General features: G+C 43.7%; 1 protein-coding gene across 2 annotated transcripts; it reads left to right on the forward strand.

Annotated features, from left to right (window-relative positions):
• The first annotated feature begins 4,770 nt into the window (after nucleotides 1-4,770).
• On the forward strand, nucleotides 4,771-10,703 carry LOC127317418 (inactive poly [ADP-ribose] polymerase RCD1). 2 transcript variants are annotated; one of them, XM_051347978.2, is made up of 9 exons: nucleotides 4,771-4,935; nucleotides 6,108-7,059; nucleotides 7,141-7,376; nucleotides 7,459-7,538; nucleotides 7,801-7,929; nucleotides 8,032-8,127; nucleotides 9,006-9,117; nucleotides 9,388-9,993; nucleotides 10,080-10,703. In XM_051347978.2, the coding sequence occupies exons 2-9, from the start codon at nucleotides 6,122-6,124 to the stop codon at nucleotides 10,220-10,222; spliced, it is 2,340 nt and encodes a 779-aa protein (XP_051203938.1). In that variant the 5' UTR covers nucleotides 4,771-4,935; nucleotides 6,108-6,121; the 3' UTR covers nucleotides 10,223-10,703. The 2 variants fall into 2 exon arrangements, with proteins under 2 accessions (XP_051203938.1, XP_051203937.1); XM_051347977.2 differs by having other exon boundaries at nucleotides 9,006-9,993.
• The last annotated feature ends 9,430 nt before the right edge of the window (nucleotides 10,704-20,133 follow it).

The following is a 20,133-nucleotide window of genomic DNA, read 5'->3' on the forward strand; positions in this document are numbered from 1 at the left end:
TCGGAGAGGAGTCTCGACCATGTCTGCATAGTTCACGAACCGTAGGGTGACGCGCTTAAGGTTCGATGTCGCATAAGTAGATTCGGAATATGAGATGGAGACCGAATGTTGTTCGGAGTCTCGGATGGGATCCAAGACATCACGAGGAGGACCGGAATTGTTCTGGTGTATTTCAAGAAAAGTTGTTCTGGAAACATTCTCGGAATTGGACGAAATAAAAACAGAAGTTCTTATTTTTCTGTCACGTAGACGGAGTCCAAAGGGGAGACGGAGAAAGGCCAGGGGTGGGCCACAAAACACGCCGGCGCGGGTCCCACCCAGGCCGCGCCAGGGTAGTGTGTGGGCCCACCAGGCGCCGGCCCTAGATGTGTTTTGTGAAACCCTAACCCTACCTCCCGACTATATATAGAGGGATGGTTTGGCCGGCCAAAGCTGCTCCGTACGCAACCCTAATTTGCCACCTCTCCTCCCTCCCAGTTTCTCCTGCTCAGGCTTAGGCGAAGCCCTGCAGGAATTCTTCTCCACCACCACCACCACGCCGTCGTGCTGCTGGGATTCCGTGGAGATCTACCACACCTCCGCTGCCCGCTGGAACGGGGAGAGGAAGGGCTTCATCGACACCGTACGCGCGACCGAGTACGGAAGTGCTGCCGGATTGCGGCACTGGGGATGATCGTCTACACCAACAACGAGATCTAATCTCGTAAGCTTTGGAAATCTTCGAGAGTTAGTCTCATATCAATCTCGTTGCTTCGATCTTGTAGATTAGATCTTGGGTGTTCCATAGATTAGATCTTGGATTTATTCGTCTTGCGGTAGGAAATTTTTTGTTTTCTATGCTACGAACCCCATCAATGCCTTGCTCCCCTTTGTTTCTTTTCCCTATTTTCCTTGCTTTCCTCAAAGTTTCAATCAAAAAATAATAGGAGAAGAATCTCATAAAGAAAAGAAAGAGAAGAGCCCTGGACGTCCAACCTCTTCACCTCACGTGTGCAGGCCGGCTCTATCTTTCGCGTGGCCCTTGGGCGAGGTTAGGAAAAAGGCCCTAGGTGTAATATATATATCCGCATACAAACATATATATCCGCATACAAACATATATAGATATATATGTGTCTAGTTTTACTTGCGAAATATTAAAAATTAACATCCAACAATACACTCATAGTTTGAGATGTCTATAAATAATTCTTAACCACTAAGCAATGTCGATAGGAAGACAAACAATAGTAGAAAAATGTAAAAAGTAGTATTTCCTGCAAGTGTTATTACCTGAAATAAAAGCAAATTCCAATGTCTCCATTGACAATAATGCTTCAATTAAAATATTCCTTTTGGAATTATAAAGATTATCCCATGTTCTTGGATCATATATATAGATAAAAGAGAATGATCTTGCTCATCACCCTTCCGAGCATCAGACGTAGGCTGCAAATTATCTTCCCCCGCACTTCCATCATTAACATCAACATCAAGATCTGCATTTAAATTCAAAAAATTATTATAGTTACTAGGTTACATACTTACTCTGCAAAAAAAAATCATACTAGTTAGTTACTTACTGTCATCAAGGACTGCTCATTGACTTCATGATTTGCACTTTAACTTTGGTCATTATCTTGTTCAGGATCAGATTCTTACCTTTGATTATCGTCATGGACATCAACACTACTTGTTGCTGAAAAACACCTATGTAAAGCACCTCTTTGTGATTCAATAAGTTGGTTCGCTCGTTTTTTCATTCCTTTTGAAAGCACCAGATTTATGTTTCCGTTTCTGCATTGTGACACCTAATATTATGAAGAAATTAAGTACATCATCCTTCCCTCACAGTGTTTACACAGGATGATAGGAAGTGGGGAACATACAATTTCTGATTGGTGAACAAATAATACCTAAGCAGTAAACATCAGCACAAGAGATCAATCGAATCATCGAAGAAGAAAGAGATCTGCAGGGCGATGGCGATCTGAAGCCTGGGGGGAGTCCAGCGACTATGCGAGGCGGAGGTGATTGAGTCAGCGATAGAGTTTGCTCATCTAGATTCTTTCCATCTGACCGTCTGGTTTCGGGTACCACTACCTAGACACCAACCTTCGTAAAAGGAACCGAACTCAGGAACGAGCGACACGTGTAAACGCTGGAGAACCTCCCGCGCGTGCGGTACGACGCCCCGCCCGCGCGTATGCTGCAACTCAACCCGCGGCTAAAATCGCATGCGCGTACAGCGAAGCTCCCGCGCGAGTACGCACCGGTCTGCCCCCGCGCTGAAATTCATTAGCTCGTACCTAGGCCAGGTATGCCGTGTTGGCTCGTACCTAGGCTGCCTGCAGGCCGCTAAATCGTATGGCGTTGAAGTACAATCACGGCTAGAAATTACATGCACATATACGTATACAAATCTAACTACAGGGGAGGACGAGTACAACACAGCGTACACCCGAGTACAATAGCTCATAAAGCACGAGTACATTTACATACAGAGCACGAGTACAGGTACACACGAGCGAGTACAAGTACACTCACGCACACGAGCAGGTACAGTGGCACACACGAGCAGGTACAGTCGTGCACACGAGCAGGTACAGTCACGCACAACACACAAGTACAGTTGAACACACGAGCGAGTACAAGTACAGTCACGCACACGAGCAGGTACAAACGCGCATACGAGCAGGTACAGTCGTGAACACGAGCAAGTACATGTACAGAAGTACAGTGGCGCACACGAGCTGTGCACATGCGTAAGTACAGGTACAGTCCCGCACACGGGCGAGTACAGTTAGCGAGTAAAGGGAAAAATTGCACCAAATACACTAAAAACAGAAGTACTTATCAGTTGAAACACGAGCACAGTTAGGTACACACCACAGGTACAATCATAATATTATTGGAAGTATGAAAAAAATATATCTCCAAACCTATCAACATGGGATCTAGTTTTGAAGATCTCGACGCGAGGATCTCAAAAGTGAAAACGGTTTGCAATTTGGATTTACGGTTCTCAAGATATTTCATTTTGAAAAAACGAATCTAAAAGAAAAAGGGAAAAACTGATACAACCCAGTCTCCTCTCTCCTCCCCCATCCCCACCTTGCTTCCCCTTGCGACACGTGGCGAGCAGGGAGATCACTTCCCAGGGATTTTCTGGCACCACAGCGCGCCACTTGTCGCGTGCGGAGCGAGTTGCCTTCCCTTCGCGAAGGTCGATCTTTTTTTAACGATTTCGTCTGGTTTCCCCTAGTCGCCTCTATCTTTCCATCGCGTTGGGCCTTTGGCCCTTTTGCAAATAAAAATCCCAGCGGGAAGACATAGAGAGGAGATCAGAGCTGAGGGGCCCCCTCAAAGTGGTGGCCCATGGGCGTTGCCCATAGTCGCCTATGGCTAGAGCCGGCCCTGTCGCTAATGGGGGGGTGCCGTATGCCGACCTGGTCGGCGCGGACCAGGCGCCGCACACCCCCCAGACGGGTTGTTGGGCCGGCCCAACATTCCCAGTTTTTTTTGCTATTTCGTTTTTTCTGTTCGATTTTTCCTTTTACGTTTTTTAAAAGCTGATTCTTTATAAAACCGATTTTTAAAATCTGGAATTTTCAAATTTAGTTTTTTCTGAAATTTAAATATTTCAAAATTTGAACATTTTTCGAATTTGAAACTTTTTTTAGATTTTTTTTGAAATTTTAACAATTTTTGAATTTTAACATTTTTTATTTTTTGTTCAAAATTTGAAAATTTTCGAATATGAACATTTTTCACGTTCGAACGGTTTTCAAATTTGAACGGTTTTCAGATTTGAACGGTTTTTAGATTTGAACGGTTTTCAGATTTGAACGGTTTTCAAATTTGAATAGTTTTTAGATTTAAACGGTTTTTAAATTTGAGCATTTTTGAATTTGAACAATGTTTAAAAATTAAAATTTTCGAATCTGAAAAATATAAACGAAACAAAAAAAAGAAAAGAAAACAGAAAAAGAAACCAGAAAAAAAAGGAAAAACGAACTCCAACAGACTAAACAGACATAAATGGGCCTGGCCCATACCCGACCAGGGGTGTGCGGTGGCCGGTAGCCACCGACCTGGTCGGTGTATAGGTTTTGCCGTCGCTAATGAGCTAGATATTCGCTCAAGCTAAATCCTACTCGCTGCTCAATGCGGCCCTGATCGCCAGGGCCGCCTGAGTCGAGCCCGCACTAGGCCAGGCCCATAGGGCGGTTTTGTTTTGTGGTTTTCTTGTGTACATTGGTTTTTTCGGTTCTGTTGTTTTTTCAATTTTTTGTGGGTTCCTCGGTTTTCCTGATTTTTGCCCGTCCGTTTTTTTTACATCTTTATATTTTGATTTTTTAAATTTTGAACAGTTTTTAATTTTGAACTTTTTTCAATTTTTAAAATTTCCAACATTTTTTGTTTTGAACAATTTTTTATTTTGAACTTTTGAAAATTTGAACAATTTTAAATTTTTAAACAGCTGCCGAGGATGGGAGCTCAGGCTTGGAGGTGGGCGTAGCAGCAAGCTGAGGGAGATGTCTCTTTGGGCAGCGCTTGTCTAATGGATACACTGACGGAAGGTATTATCCTATGACACGAGGGATTGTGTGTCTTTTTGATTTTGTTTTGAGACAAAAGAAACACGCACGCTAATGGGCCAGATATTCGCTCGGCCTAACAAGGGCCCTACCAAATCATCATCACACCGGGCCGCGGCCTCAGTTCCTGCCACGTCCAGATATTCCCTCTCCTCCATTTTGCCTCCGACGCCGACCTCTCCGGCGCCGCGACAAACCCGCCCCTCATATCTGACGACGCTGCCGTCGACTCACCGGAGAGGGTGCCGCCGTCGCCGCCCTATTAACCGCGCCCGCCACTTCTACCGCCGCCTGCCCGCGCCACCTGCGGCGGCGGGTCCTTGATCAGCGCGCCCCTCCCTCTTCCGTGTCAGCTGTAAGGCCCTGCTCCTCCTCCTCCTCTCGTGCCCTCTCACCATCCCTCACAGCCACTTCGCTCCGACACCCGGTTTGCTTGCTTGTCGATGTCAGAATGTTTGGTCTGGCTGCTCATACGGTGATACGGATCTTTAACTGTTTGGAGTCTCTTATTCTTTTGCTCATTTTAGTTTCATTCGAAGCAGGGCTTGTTCTTTTCCCCAGCATAAAATATCAAGTAGACGCTAGTTTGTTACTCTTTTACAGGAAATTTCCCTTTTTTATTGCTCGCGCTGGTGTATATATATGTGCGCTGAAACGCTGGCAGTTAGGAAGTGTTGATTTTCAAGAAAATCTTGCACTGTAGATGAAGTTTCCTTTTATAAGAACGCTGGACTGTTTTATTTCTGAGTTTCTCTGTTTAAATACAGTCCAAACATTTTTTTACAGTTTATTTGATTATGCAAATATGCAGTGCGCCGTAAAGTTACATCTAAGATAGTTATTCTGCCAGTGATTTTCTTTGACGGGTAATTGTTAGTTCTAGATTATCTTTCTGTATCGAATATTTCCTTCCAAGTGTATGATTATTCCTCTGTTTACAAGAGACTGTTCAACTGAAATTTCATTTAGCTGTTATTGACCTCTGCCCCTCTGATGAAGATGGCTTCTGATGCAGTTGTTGTTTTGCCAAAGATTGAATACAAGTGTTCTGTAAGATACATTGTACAAGAAGAATTGGGAGCTTTAAAACTCGTGTTCGCTACTCCATTGGAAGGAATTAAGTTCCAGAATAATCTGTTCCTCATTGAGAAGCATAGTCAGACTGCCGTTGAGTTGTACACTCCACCCCTGTATATTGACTTATATATCAAAAGATGCCACAGACAAGTACTTGATTACTTTTACTGCATCGCTCTTTAGAAGTTTACAGAATGGGTCCACTGAATTATGATGCCTGTCTCTGAACCATTTCAATATCTAGTCGTTTGAGATGTGCTCTGATGAAGTCCAATTCTGCTTGCAAACTAGTGCTGATTAACTCTCTGATGTATTCCATACTTGTAGTGGTGTACATTTACTGTTACTTTGCATGATTGTGTTACTCTTTTTTATAAAGTAAAGGAAGACTTGCATATTGTGTATAATATTACGGTTACCCATTTCCATGTCTCTTTGTTTTTCTATCAGGAACTAACGCATCAATGGATCCAACGCAAAAGTCAAATGCTTTGTGCCCGAAGCGCAAGCCTGTCGATGATTGCTTGCAGAAAAAATCTAAGTCTGGTCGTGTTGAAAAGGAGAATGCATCTTCTAAGCCTGCTCACAGTTGCCACAGTCAACCTAATCTGGCTAATGATTGCGTTAATTACCTGAAAAGTGGAGTGCCAAGTCGTGTTGTGTTCTACAGACAAGGTTCTTGGTGTGATTTTCCTGACAAAGTAGTGAAATCTATTGTTGATGCATTCAAAGAAGACAAATCTAGTGTCGTTGTTGTCATGGATGACCAGCCTCTTCTGGTTGATTTCTTATCGATGACCTTGGTGAACCTAAATACAAGAAAACAACGATCTGTCGCATGGCTTGATGGCACTAACAAGTGGTCTTTTCCGTCTTCATTCTTTGATGAGGAAGTTGATGAATCCACAAGACTGGGCATGGGTGTTGGTAAAGGTGGTGCACAAGGTGTTCTGGGCGGTAATGTCATGAAGCCTCCATCTGATGTTGCAAAACAAGTTATGCTTGAAGCCAGCCCTCCAGTTTTACAGAATTCTTCTGCTCTGAATGTATTGCGTAAGAAGATTGTACATGTTGAAAGAGGTAGCGAAAGCTTTATGTTTGTTCAGAATCTTTTCCTCTCTGGTATGGGTTCATTTGCAGTGCCTAACAACATTCTTCATATTCATCGGTACTCCCCAAAGGATATCACTGCACAATGTAGACATGAAGCTTTTGAAAGACAGATGAGGCTGACAGGACAGAAATCTGGCACTGGAATTGCTAGATATGGATGGCTTGGATCTGGAAAGCAAGACATCGTCAGTGTTATAACTAATGGTCTTCTTGGCACTGAAAAGATCACTCATGAGACTGAAATTGGCGCTGGCATTTATCTGTCACCCGAAAACCGTGCCTTCACCAGGTTCTTGTTTCATTAGATAGTTTTAATGTTCTGCTTAGTTGCACATTACTGGAGGGTGTATAACATTTCATCATTTCGCAGTGTGGGCTTTTGTGATGTTGACGAAAAAGGGGTACAGTATATGCTGCTGTGCCGAGCCATATTGGGCAACACAGGAGTTATCAAACCAGGTTCACAGGAGGAGTTTCTACGCATTTATGATTCGGGCGTTGATAATTGCTCAAACCCAAACTATTATGTAATGTGGCCATCACATCTAGGCACTCATATTTCTTTGGAATATCTTATAAGTTTCAGGCTTGCTCCAAAAGTTCAAGGTAATAATAGGCGTTTAGCGTTCTGTTCATGTATATCTACATGGGTTAAATTAGTGATCCACTTTACTGTACTTATTTTCAGAGTATTTTCTTAGCTTGAAGGGTTTGTGGTTGCGTCCACCTCCAAAAGAAGTGAAAGTCGATCTTTCTATTCTTCAACCTGTGAGTCGCCTTCAACTCTTATTTTCTTACTTTCCAATTGGAGCTATAGGGTATAACATGCTATTCACTTGAATGCGTTTCAGAGTATTAGCATTTGTGAGAATGCATGTCAAAATTTTAGTTTAACACTACTGCTCTTTGTTCCTTTATGTGGTCAAAAGAGCACTTCTAGTACTATCAGAAACTAATATAACTAATAATTCTTTCAACTATGATCTGTATTTTTTATTTTTTTGAAACGGGACTCTTCACCTGTATGTAGGTACTGTGCCGAACAAATGAAGGGCCAACCTCTCCATGGATCTCATTCAGAGTTCTCTTTGAAGCAATTCAAGACAGTATATCGTTTTTAGCAAGGGAATTGCTCTACCGCCACTATGAGGAGTTGAAGGTGTTGCTAGCTTGGCAATTTTACAGTTCGGTTGTCAATTATCATTGAATTTTGCAGTCAGTTTACTTCTGGGTGTTCATTCAAACCATTTTTATTGCACAGGAAAATAAGATTACTCGTGATGAAATGGTCAAGAGAATGATGATAATAGTTGGAGAGGAATTACTTCTGGATACCTTGACGAAACTTAAGTACAGCGTAAGTTACTCTGGCAGTATACTGTATATAAGTGCACATTTGATGACCACTGTAGTAGGAGTAAATTCTGCAAGATGTCTGGCTTGCCACAATAAGTGTGTCAATGAGAGAGCTAACATTAGCTAAATTATGACTAACCCATATACCTTGGGTCTAAGGAAGTGAGACAAGCCTTTAGAGATTCGTGCAAATTTTTTTGAATAAAAGTAAGAATATCAAATTTTAGTTTGTAGATATTTTTAATTATTCTTATGGAATTAATGGTCTCCTAAACGTCTAAAAAATTAGCTGTTTCTGAACTCTTGATGGCATAGTTATTATTAGCTTCTTTGTGTAGTACTACTTCCTGTTTGAACTTGTAAGGTGTATTTTGATTGTCCAAATTTGTGCTTTGACCAACATTTATTCCAATAATAATTGTTGTTATCTTACACAAAATAGACACCATTAGATTTGTATTATAAAGCAGTTTCTCATAATTATGGCTTTGTAAGCATTACCAAATTACTGCATGAGAAATTTATGGTCAAAGCTCAAATATGGGCACTCGAAGTACATCCTTATATTGTGAAATGAAGGGATATGTACTGTTCGACAAAGTTGGCATCCTATTTACCTTCTCCGCCTCGCAATGTGTGTGCATCTTCTTGGAAAGCTTTATTTCATGATGTTTGCCCAAATGACAAATCAATATTATAGTCATTGCAATATTTCCACTCTCTACCCTTCAATGGTGTCAGAGGTTCTAGTATGTCACGCAGTAGTTTGTATGTATGATTCCCATTTTTGTAAATACTGTTATATTTAGTCTTTGTCTCTGCAAGTTGTTGGCTTGTCCATGCATGTTTCTGTTCCTAACTATTTCCCTCCTATTGCAGCCATCACTATGGTACAACTCTTCTGAAAAAATGGTCAGTTCTCCTGCAAGTAGAACACCGGAATCTGTCTCCATTTGGACAAGAAATATGGATGTTGAGTCTGCAACTCCTAGTCATGATGGTCCAGTAAATTCCACATTTGGTGGTTCTCATGTGACAAATGCAGCTCTCAAAGGACAGCATTCCCCCACCCTAAGTATTTATTCTGAAAGCTCTTCACCCCAATGTACTAACAGCCAAGATCCTCTTGCACCAGTAGAGGCACCTCTAGGTCGTGATGCCCTAGTAAGGAGTGTGTTGCGCGGTGTTAATGTCTGGGATGCTGCTGGACCAAGAATGCAATATAATGGTCATGATCTCCTCTCAGAAAATTCTTCTAGAGGCCATGACTCTGACGTATCAAGACCAACACATGGAAACTCCTCATCTCTCAGTATGGAAGGCCTACATTCTGTTGCGCCAAGTATGACAACTGAAGCCCAGGGATCCATTGTGCCCAGTAGGGAACACAGATACTCATCATCGACAGATGCTCAGGGCATTGTTACTGCAACTCCAGGCGTAGTGTGTCAAGCCCCTCAGTTATCTGCAGCAAAAGGTATGGAGCCTGAACTCAGTGCACCAAGAAGTATGGCACCTTATCTCTCTCCGCCAAGAAGTATGGCGCATCACCTCCGTGGTAAGGCATTTCGTGAGCTCGGTCCACCAAGAAGTATGGCACCACACCTCTCTGCGCCAAGAAGTATGGCGCCTCACCTCCGTGGCAAGATGCCCGAAGTTCCTGCAAAAATCACCATGCCTGAAGCCTGCCATTCCAGTGCAGAAAACGTGGTCTCTGTTATCTTTGAACCTCTGTCATCAAGTCCTTTACCAAAAGAGAAGAGTGTTGTTACGTCACGCAATGAGTGCCTAACGCCAAGTTCAGCTCGGCAAGGCCCTGATTGTCCTTCAAATTTGGCAACTACACCGCGGAACACTCCCAGCCAGAGTATGCAGCTTGAGAATATGTTCTTACACGCATTGCACGATGCCTTGTTTCTATACTCACTAAAACATCTTAACTGTTGCGCGCAGAGAATGTGGCTCCAAAGCATCCAGCAGCACAATGTGGAGAAAACAAGAACTTCCCCAGAACAGGTGTTGATGAGAGTAGCACCATCGCGTATGCAGCAGGTACACTCGTCACACTGTCGGCTGACGGCGAGAAAGGCCCATAGAAGAACAAAATCCCACCGTTTCAGTGATGGTGTTCGTTCTGAAACTCATACCCATATGTGTATTGTGATACTACCCGTTGTCATGTGGATATGCACATGAACAACTGCTGTTAGCCCATTAACCTGGCAGGTCTCCCGTCATGCACGACCCAGTAACTCGTCCGCTTCTGCTTACGCGGTGCGAATTTTTCCTTGTTGAGTCCAACGGTTAATCTGCGGTGGTCAACTAGTGTTGCTTACATGTCTTTCTAGCTGGGGTAGGCCGTGCCTGTATAGTTGATTTTCCTGTAGATGTCAAACTTCAGTAGTCCAGAGGTGTTCTTCTAACGCGTGCATGAAACATCAGCAAGTTACTGAATGTTGGGAGCTCGAGCTTCGGTTCAGCTGGCTGATGAGGTCCGGCTGCAGCATTTTGGTATTATCATATGATGTGATGTACTGTAGTTTTCCCTTATTTCGCGGGAGGCATTGTGTGATGTGATTTTATGGAGTGCTGAAGCCTGAAACCGTAGATCACACTCCACAGCATGCTTTTCTTGTCCCATTCTCTTCTGTGACAGAATTGTGCTGGAATCGACCTTGTTCCAAGTACATGCTCAGCACCTTTTTGGAAAAAAAAGGGTATATTTTGCCTTCCCCTGAATGATTGCAAGCCGCCGGCTGCTAGTGAATACTTTTGCGGCGTATCTGGAAGATGCAAGGTTATTTTATCCGAGTAGGATGTCATATAGTTTGATTCGATGCCTTCATATATAGAGGGAGTCTGTGGACCAGAATGGCGTTCATAGGTTCGCTCTCCATTTGTATGCATGTGCTCGTACTGCTAAACAATTCCACTTTCATTTTTCTTTTCTAAAACCTGAAGTCTTGTGAAGGGCAGAATTTACTTTTCTTGCCTTTCACGAGCTGGTCGTGCTCGTGTCCTATAGCTATAGAGGCAGGGCGATGGAGGCGCGCTGGCTCCAGGCGCTTTGAGACAGGAAATTGTGGACAATAATCACAAAGGAAATCAGCTACGTAATCTTAAGAAAGACGACATCAATTTCCTACCTTATATCAACATCTCTCTTTGCCGATGATGCCGCTATATTCGTGACCCCTAACAAAGACGACATCAATTTCCTAGCTTCCACCTTATATCAATTCAGTGAGGTCACGGGGCTTGTAGCCAATTGCGCAAAAAGCAAGTTGCTCCTATAAGATGTGTGGGAATTGACTTGGACAACATTCTTCAAGCTTTTTCCACTTTCTATAAAAAGACCAAAGAGAATTCACTTTGAACCTTTGGGAGACAAATGGCCGAACTTGTCATGTGGCTTGGAAAGCATGTCACCATGGCCGGCCGCACAACTCTTGTGAAGTCCGCGCTCACCAGCATTGACATATTTTTTATCACTGTTATAAAAGCGACAAGCAAATAACGAAGAACGAAACAAGAACACACGCAGGGGACGCAAGATTTAACGTGGAAAACCCCTTCCAACACAGAAGGTGAAAAACCACGGGCGCCAGCCAGCAAAACTTCACTATATCGGGAGGTGTTTACAAACGCCGTGGGTTATCTTATAATCTGATGAACCCTAGCCGGCGGCTTACAAGATGTATATATAGGCGGTGCCAACGATCCGTACCGTTAGCCTCCCTTTAGTATATGAATTTGGATCACAATACAACAAACTCCACCTTGAGACAAATTCCATCTTGTAGCATGAACTTCAACAATCTCCTGAACAACAAAGGGAAAAACACTTGCTGGCGCCAACAGCCACTTGGGCTAAACAGTTATACCAACCAAGCTCGAGCAAAGCTCAAACTTGGAAATAGGAACTGGCTTTGTCATCATATCAGCAGGATTATCATGAGTACTTATCTTGCATACCTTCAGTTTACCTTGAGCAACAATGTCGCGAATATAATGGTACTTGATATCAATGTGCTTTGTCCTCTCATGGAACATTTGATCTTTAGTAAGGTATATTGCACTTTGACTGTCAGAAAACAAGTTAATGCAAGAATCATCTCCACAAAGCTCAGCATACGAACCTTTCAACCAAACAGACTCTTTGCCAGCTTCATTAATTGCTATATATTCTGCTTCGGTCGTAGATTGGGCAACAACAGATTGTAACGTTGCCTTCCAACTCACAGCACATCCACCAACAGTGAATACATAACCTGTGAGGGATCTTCTCTTCTCCAAATCGGCAGCAAAATCTGAATCCACATAGCTAACAAGTCCCTCACCGGTCTTTCCAAACTTTAAGCAAGCTTTGAATGTGCCACGAAGGTACCTGAAAATCCACTGAACAGCTTTCCAATGGTCTTTACCAGGATCAGCAAGGTATCGACTGACCAAACTCATAGCATAAGATAAATCAGGACGAGAACAAACCATGGCATACATCAAGGAACCAACAGCACTAGAATATGGAACTCGAGACATGTACTCAATATCTTCATCAGTACTAGGACATTGCAATGCTGACAATTTGAAGTGAGAAACAATTGGTGTACTAACAGACTTTGCATCATGCATATTAAAACGATGAAGAACTTTCTGAATGTAATTTTACTGACTAAGAAATAACACACTAGATCTTCTGTCTCTTGTAATTTCCATACCTAGTATTTTCTTAGCAGCACCAAGATCCTTCATCTCAAACTCACTACTTAACTGTGACTTTAAAGTAGTGATCTCTTTCTTGCTCTTGGCAGCAATCAACATATCATCAACATATAACAGCAAGTATATTGGTGATCCATTAACAAACTTGATATAAACACAACTATCATACTTAGATCTCTTAAACTCATGTGCAAGCATAAATGAATCAAACCTTTTGTACCACTGTCTTGGAGACTGTTTCAAACCATAAAGGGACCTCTTCAACTTGCAAACAAGATCCTCCTTACCAGGCACAACAAAACCTTCATGTTGGTCCATGTATATCTCCTCCTCAAGCTCACCATGCAGAAAAGCAGTCTTTACATCTAGCTGCTCAAGCTCAAGATCACGCATAGCCACAATACCAAAGAATGCACGAATGGAACTATGCTTCACAACCGGAGAGAATACATCATTATAATCAATACCTGGAATTTGGCTGAAACCTTTTGCTACTAACCTTGCCTTATACCTCGGAGGCTCATTAGGAGACAAACCTTCCTTTCTTTTAAATATCCACTTACAGCGGACAACCTTCTTTTGTTTAGGCAAGGGCACAACATCCCATGTGCCATTCTTGTCAAGCGATTGCATCTCCTCTTGCATAGCAAAAATCCACTTCACGCGGTCAACGGATGCAACGGCCTCAGTATATGTAGCAGGTTCAGTATCATGCTCCACCTGTTCAGCACAACTCAAAGCATGATGAACAAGATTACATTCTTTAATTAAACGATGACGTGGACCTTTGTTACGCCTCGGTCTATCAGCAGCAATGGAACTATTTGGTTGCTGCAAAACATGTGGTGAGTGCCACTACAAGAAAAGTTGCCATGGCCGACGAAGTTGAAGTCGCGCCGTGGTTGCTGGTGTACCATGGCCGACGATTTTTGGTCTCTCCGTTGTGCATGTCAAAACGTTTTTTTTCTCGTTTTTGAGGCCACCTAGCCCGACGAAAACGGCCAAAACGTCGCGTATGGTGGCCCGGGACGTGGTGCATCTCGAAATCTCGGGTTCGCCGGCCGAGTCAACGCAAATCCGCACCGCCGAGGGATGTAGGGCCCAGATGGCAGCCTCTCTGGCATTGTTTTTTTTCTCGATCGCGCCATCTCGTTTAACGCTCTCCGATCGAGCCGTTTACGATGCAGGATCATGGGTCCCGCATGTCATCCTCTATGAACCAAAATTCTTTCTATTCTTGGATTTTTTTTGACCCCCTGATTTCTGGCTACTTCCTTTTTCTTTTGATCCCTTGCCGCCTTGGAAATTGAGACCGCTGCTGCTAAATGGGACCCGCATGTCATCCTCTATGTGCAATCAAGTTTCTTTTCTTGGAGTTTTTTTTGGCACCTCAAATTTGGTCACTTGCCTTTTTCTTTCGATCCCCTGCCGCCTCTCAAACGGTGATACCGCTGCTGCTAAATGGGACCCGCATGTCATCCTCTATGTACTATAAAACTTTCTTTTCTTGAATTATTTTTGGCTCCTCATATTTGGTCACTTGCCTTTTTCTTTCGATCCCGTGCAGCCTCTCAAACGGTGATACCGCTGCTGCTAAATGGGACCCGCATGTCATCCTCTATGTACTATAAAACTTTCTTTTCTTGAATTATTTTTGGATCCTCATATTTGGTCACTTGCCTTTTTCTTTCGATCCCATGCAGCCTCTCAAACGGTGATACCGCTGCTGCTAAATGGGACCCGCATGTCATCCTCTATGTACTATAAAACTTTCTTTTCTTGAATTATTTTTGGCTCCTCATATTTGGTCACTTGCCTTTTTCTTTCGATCTCATGCCACGTTTGAAACGTTGAGGAACCTGCTGGCTCATGGGACCCGCATGTCATCCTCTATGTGCTATAAAAGTTTATTTTCTTGGATTTTTTTCACCCTCTGATTTTTGGCTATTTCCTTTTTCTTTTGATCCCCTGCCGCCTTGGAAACGTTGAGTAAGTTGCTGACTCATGGGACCCGCATGTCATCCTCTATGTACAATAAAGTTTCTTTTCTTGAATTATTTTTGGATCCTGATATTTGGTCACTTGCTTTTTTCTTTCGATCTCATGCCACGTTTGAAACGTTGAGGAACCTGCTGGCTCATGGGACCCGCATGTCATCCTCTATGTACTATAAAAGTTCATTTTCTTGGTTTTTTTTCACCCTCTGATTTTTGGCTATTTCCTTTTTCTTTTGATCCCCCGCCGCCTTTGAAACGTTGAGGACTCTGCTGGCTCATAGGTCCCACATGTCAGCCTCTATGTACAATCAAGTTTCTTTTCTTGAATTATTTTTGGATCCTGATATTTCGTCGCTTGCCTTTTTCTTTCGATCTCATGCCACGTTTGAAACGTTGAGGAACCTGCTGGCTCATGGGACCCGCATGTCATCCTCTATGTACAATAAAACTTTCTTTTCTTGGATTTTTTTGGCACCTGATATTTGGTCACTTGCCTTTTTCTTTCGATCTCATGCCGCCTTTGAAACGTTGACTAAGCTGCTAGCTCATGGATCCCGCATGTCATCCTCTACGACAATAAAAGTTTTCTTTCTTGGAGTTATTTTTGACCCCTAATTTCTGGCTATTTGCCTTTTTCTTTTGATCTCCTGCCCCCTCTGAAACGATGAGGACGCTGTTGGCAGGTCGGTCCCACATGTCATCCTCTATGAACAATAAAAGTTTCCTTTGATGGATTTATTTTGAACCCCTAATCAATTTCTGGATATTTCCTTTTTTTCTTTTGATCCCCTGCCGCCTTGAAATCGCTGAGGATGCTGCTGCCTCATGGGTCCCGCATGTCATCCTCTCAGAACGGTAAATGTTTCTTTTCTTGGATTTTGTTGACCAAACGATTTTTGGCTTATTTTTTCTTTCGATCTCCTGCAGCCTTTAAAACGTTGAGGACGCTGCTGGCTCACGGGTTCCACATGTTAGCCTCTATGAACAATAAACGCTGAGGATGCTGCTGCCTCATGGGTCCCGCATGTCATCCTCTTAGAACGAAAATGTTTCTTTTCTTGGATTTTTTACCAACAGATTTTTGGTTTATTTTTTCTTGCCATCCCCTGCCGCCTTTAAAACGTTGACGACGCTGCTGGCTCATGGGTCCCCGATGTCAGCCTCCCCGTACAACAAACATGTGATATCTTGATTATTTTGCAGACAATAAACAGTGTATTGCGCTCTGAGCTATTTCAAACGGATAAATTAAATCTTTATTTTTACATAAACAAACTTATATGTTGAATCTCCTTGTTTTTTTGTTTTTGCGAAGCATAGGACTTTCCTGTTTTTTTTAGAAAATTCTGACCTTTCCTGTTTTGGAGTGGGCTGAAATTGTACGAGTCAAAAGGCCAAGCAGGATAGTTCGAAGGCCCAGATGTCCAGATGCAGCCCAATTGAAATCTTTCTTCTTGGATTTTTTTTCACCCCTGATTTCTGGCTACTTCATTTTTCTTTTGGTCCTGTGCCGCCTTGGAAACGTTGAGACCGCTGCTGCAAAATGGGACCCGCATGTCATCCTCTATATACAATAAAATTTCTTTTCTTGGATTATTTTTGGCACTCATGGGTCCTGCATGTCATCCTCTATGAACCAAAATTCTTTCTATTCTTGGATTTTTTTGACCCCCTGATTTCTGGCTAATTCCTTTTTTCTTTTGATCCCTTGCCGCCTTGGAAACATTGAGACCGCTGCTGCTAAATGGGACCCGCATGTCATCCTCTATGTACAATCAAGTTTCTTTTCTTGAATTTTTTTGGCACCTCATATTTGGTCACTAGCCTTTTTCTTTCGATCCCGTGCCGCCTCTCAAACGGTGATACCGCTGCTGCTAAATGGGACCCGCATGTCATCCTCTATGTACAATCAAGTTTCTTTTCTTGAATTATTTTTGGCTCCTGATATTTGGTCACTTGCCTTTTTCTTTCGATCTCATGCTACGTTTGAAACGTTGAGGAACCTGCAGGATCATGGGACCCGCATGTCATCCTCTATGTACAATAAAACTTTCTTTTCTTGAATTATTTTTGGCTCCTCATATTTGGTCACTTGCCTTTTTCTTTCGATCTCATGCCACGTTTGAAACGTTGAGGAACCTGCAGGATCATGGGACCCGCATGTCATCCTCTATGTACTATAAAACTTTCTTTTCTTGAATTATTTTTGGCTCCTCATATTTGGTCACTTGCCTTTTTCTTTCGATCTCATGCCATGTTTGAAACGTTGAGGAACCTGCAGGATCATGGGACCCGCATGTCATCCTCTATGTACAATCAAGTTTCTTTTCTTGAATTATTTTTGGCTCCTCATATTTGGTCACTTGCCTTTTTCTTTCGATCTCATGCCATGTTTGAAACGTTGAGGAACCTGCAGGATCATGGGACCCGCATGTCATCCTCTATGTACAATCAAGTTTCTTTTCTTGAATTATTTTTGGCTCCTCATATTTGGTCACTTGCCTTTTTCTTTCGATCTCATGCCACGTTTGAAACGTTGAGGAACCTGCAGGATCATGGGACCCGCATGTCATCCTCTATGTACTCTAAAACTTTCTTTTCTTGAATTATTTTTGGCTCCTCAGATTTGGTCACTTGCCTTTTTCTTTCGATCTCATGCCACGTTTGAAACGTTGAGGAACCTGCAGGATCATGGGACCCGCATGTCATCCTCTATGTACTATAAAACTTTCTTTTCTTGAATTATTTTTGGCTCCTGATATTTGGTCACTTGCCTTTTTCTTTCGATCTCATGCCACATTTGAAACGTTGAGTAACCTGCAGGATCATGGGACCCGCATGTCATCCTCTATGTACTATAAAACTTTCTTTTCTTGGTTTTTTTTCACCCTCTGATTTTTGGCTATTTCCTTTTTCTTTTGATCCCCTGCCGCCTTTGAAATGTTGAGGACTCTGCTGGCTCATAGGTCCCACATGTCAGCCTGTATGAACGATAAAACTTTCCTTTCTTGAAGTTTTTTTTTACCCCCTAATTTCTGGCTACTTTCTTTTTTCTTTTGATCTCAAGCCGCATTTGAAACGTTGGGACCGCTGCTGCAAAATGGGACCCGCATGTCATTCTCTATGTACAATAAAGTTTCTTTTCTTGGATTATCTTTGTCTCCTGATATTTTGTCACTTGCCTTTTTCTTTCGATCTCATGCCGCCTTTGAAACGTTGAGTAAGCTGCTGGCTCATGGGTCCCGCATGTCATCCTCTACGAACAATAAAAGTTTCCTTTCTTGTAGTTATTTTTCACCCCTAATTTCTGGCTATTTTCCTTTTTCTTTTGATCTCCTGCCCCCTATGAAATGATGAGGACGCTGTTGGCAGGTCGGTCCCACATGTCATCCTCTATGAACAATAAAAGTGATGAGATCTGAGATCTAGGGATTGGCCCGATCTCGCGATTTGACCCAAGATCCAAGGGGAAGAGGTGGGAGAGCGCGAGAAACACGAGGAACACGAAGAACACCGGTACTCACGCACGCACACCAACCCGATACACCCGATACTTACCCCCGTGGCTCGATGGACCACGCCAATAGAATCACCCGGAAGAGGCACGCGGCAGAATTCCCGGTGAGAGATTGGTGTTGGAGAAGAAGAGATTGGTGAGGGAGAGAGAGTAGCTTGTACTAGAATCTCACTCAACAATATCCAAATCAACAACAAGGATGGCCTTGATTACAGAGGGATGCTTGTCCAAGATGGATGCTAACCCTAGGGAGACTAAGCTCAAAGTTGGTTTAAGCTCAAAATTATGTCTGCCCCATAAGGGAGGGGTCCTGGGTCCTTATATAGGCATACATGGCCAGCAAGGCGAAAAGGTAAATAACTTAGGCGGGTTGGTGGGGCCTTCTCGACGAATCCGGTCGTGGGGCCGGTCAGACTGGGCCTGGCGCCGGGGGGTCCGGTCGTGGGTCCGGTCGACCGGTCGCCAACCGGAAACTTCGCAAGTTTTTGTCCGGTTGGTTTCCGGTCCGAGGCGGAGGGGAATCCGGTTGGCGACCGGTTGACCGGGCCGGGGACCGGGCTGCCCGGTGCTGGGGCCAGTCTGACCGGGTCCTGGACCGGCCTGCGTCTTCTCTTCCTTTGAGCGCTTCGAGTGAATTCGGGTCCAGCTTCGTATCCATCTTCATGCCCTGTTGTCCCTCTCCGTCCCTTGACCATGGTGCGTCCTCCCCTCTGGGGTCTTGATGCTCCTCGTACCTAATGACACAAAGCACATCGGCATGAGGTAGCATTCCATCCAAAGGTGTACCGAGATCAAGGGTGGCGAGGAGCGAGTTCACCTTATCATGTAGTGCTTTGACTCGAGCCCGAGTCATCGGTCCACTTGGGGGACTTGTTGGTCTTGGTGTGGAGGTGTCCGAAGGCCACCCCGCATCATCTCCCCCCTTGGGAAAGAGTCGTCCTCGACTCTTGTTCTTCTTCATCTTCATGATATGGCGATAAGTCCGACACGTTGAACGTGTTGCTCACCAAGTACTTGGAGGTCGGGATGTCGATGACGTATGCATTGTTGTTGATGCGCTTGAGGACCTTGAATGGGCCATCGCCCCTTGGCTTGAGCTTGGAGTTGCGTTCATGAGGGAATCTTTCCTTCCGGAGGTGGATCCAAACGAGGTCGCCTTCCTCAAAGATGCGTTCCTTCTTCTTGGCGTTGAGGCGTGTAGCTTGACGAAGCACATGTTCTTGAATAGTTGCTCTTGTTTCTTCATGTAGTTTCTTCATGGCGGTGGTGCGCTTGTCGAAGTCCATGTTCGTTCTCTCATGAAGGGGCAGTGGTAGTATGTCGAGTGCCGTGGGAGGGTCGAAGCCGTAGACGACCATGAAGGGACTCTTTAATGTTGTAGAGTGTTTGGCGCGGTTGTAGGCGAATTCCGCGTGTGGTAGGCACTCTTCCCATGACTTCAAGTTTTTCTTCACGAGGATGCGTAGGAGATTAGAGAGGCTTCTATTGACCACCTCCGTTTGGCCGTCGGTTTGAGGGTGCGAGGATGATGAGAATAAGAGCTTCACTCCAAACTTTGCCATGAGCGACTTCCATAGATAGCTCATGAATTTGACGTCTCGGTCCGACACAATGCTTGCCGGTACTCTGTGTAGGCGGACAATTTCCCTGAAAAACAATGAAGCAATGTGTGAAGCATCATCGCTCTTATGGCAAGGTATGAAATGTGCCATCTTAGAGAACCTATCCACTACCACAAAGATTGAATCATGACCATTTTTGGTGCGAGGCA

The sequence above is a fragment of the Lolium perenne genome, chromosome 7 (genome assembly GCF_019359855.2).
Source record: "Lolium perenne isolate Kyuss_39 chromosome 7, Kyuss_2.0, whole genome shotgun sequence".
NCBI classification, from domain to species: Eukaryota; Viridiplantae; Streptophyta; class Magnoliopsida; order Poales; family Poaceae; genus Lolium; species Lolium perenne.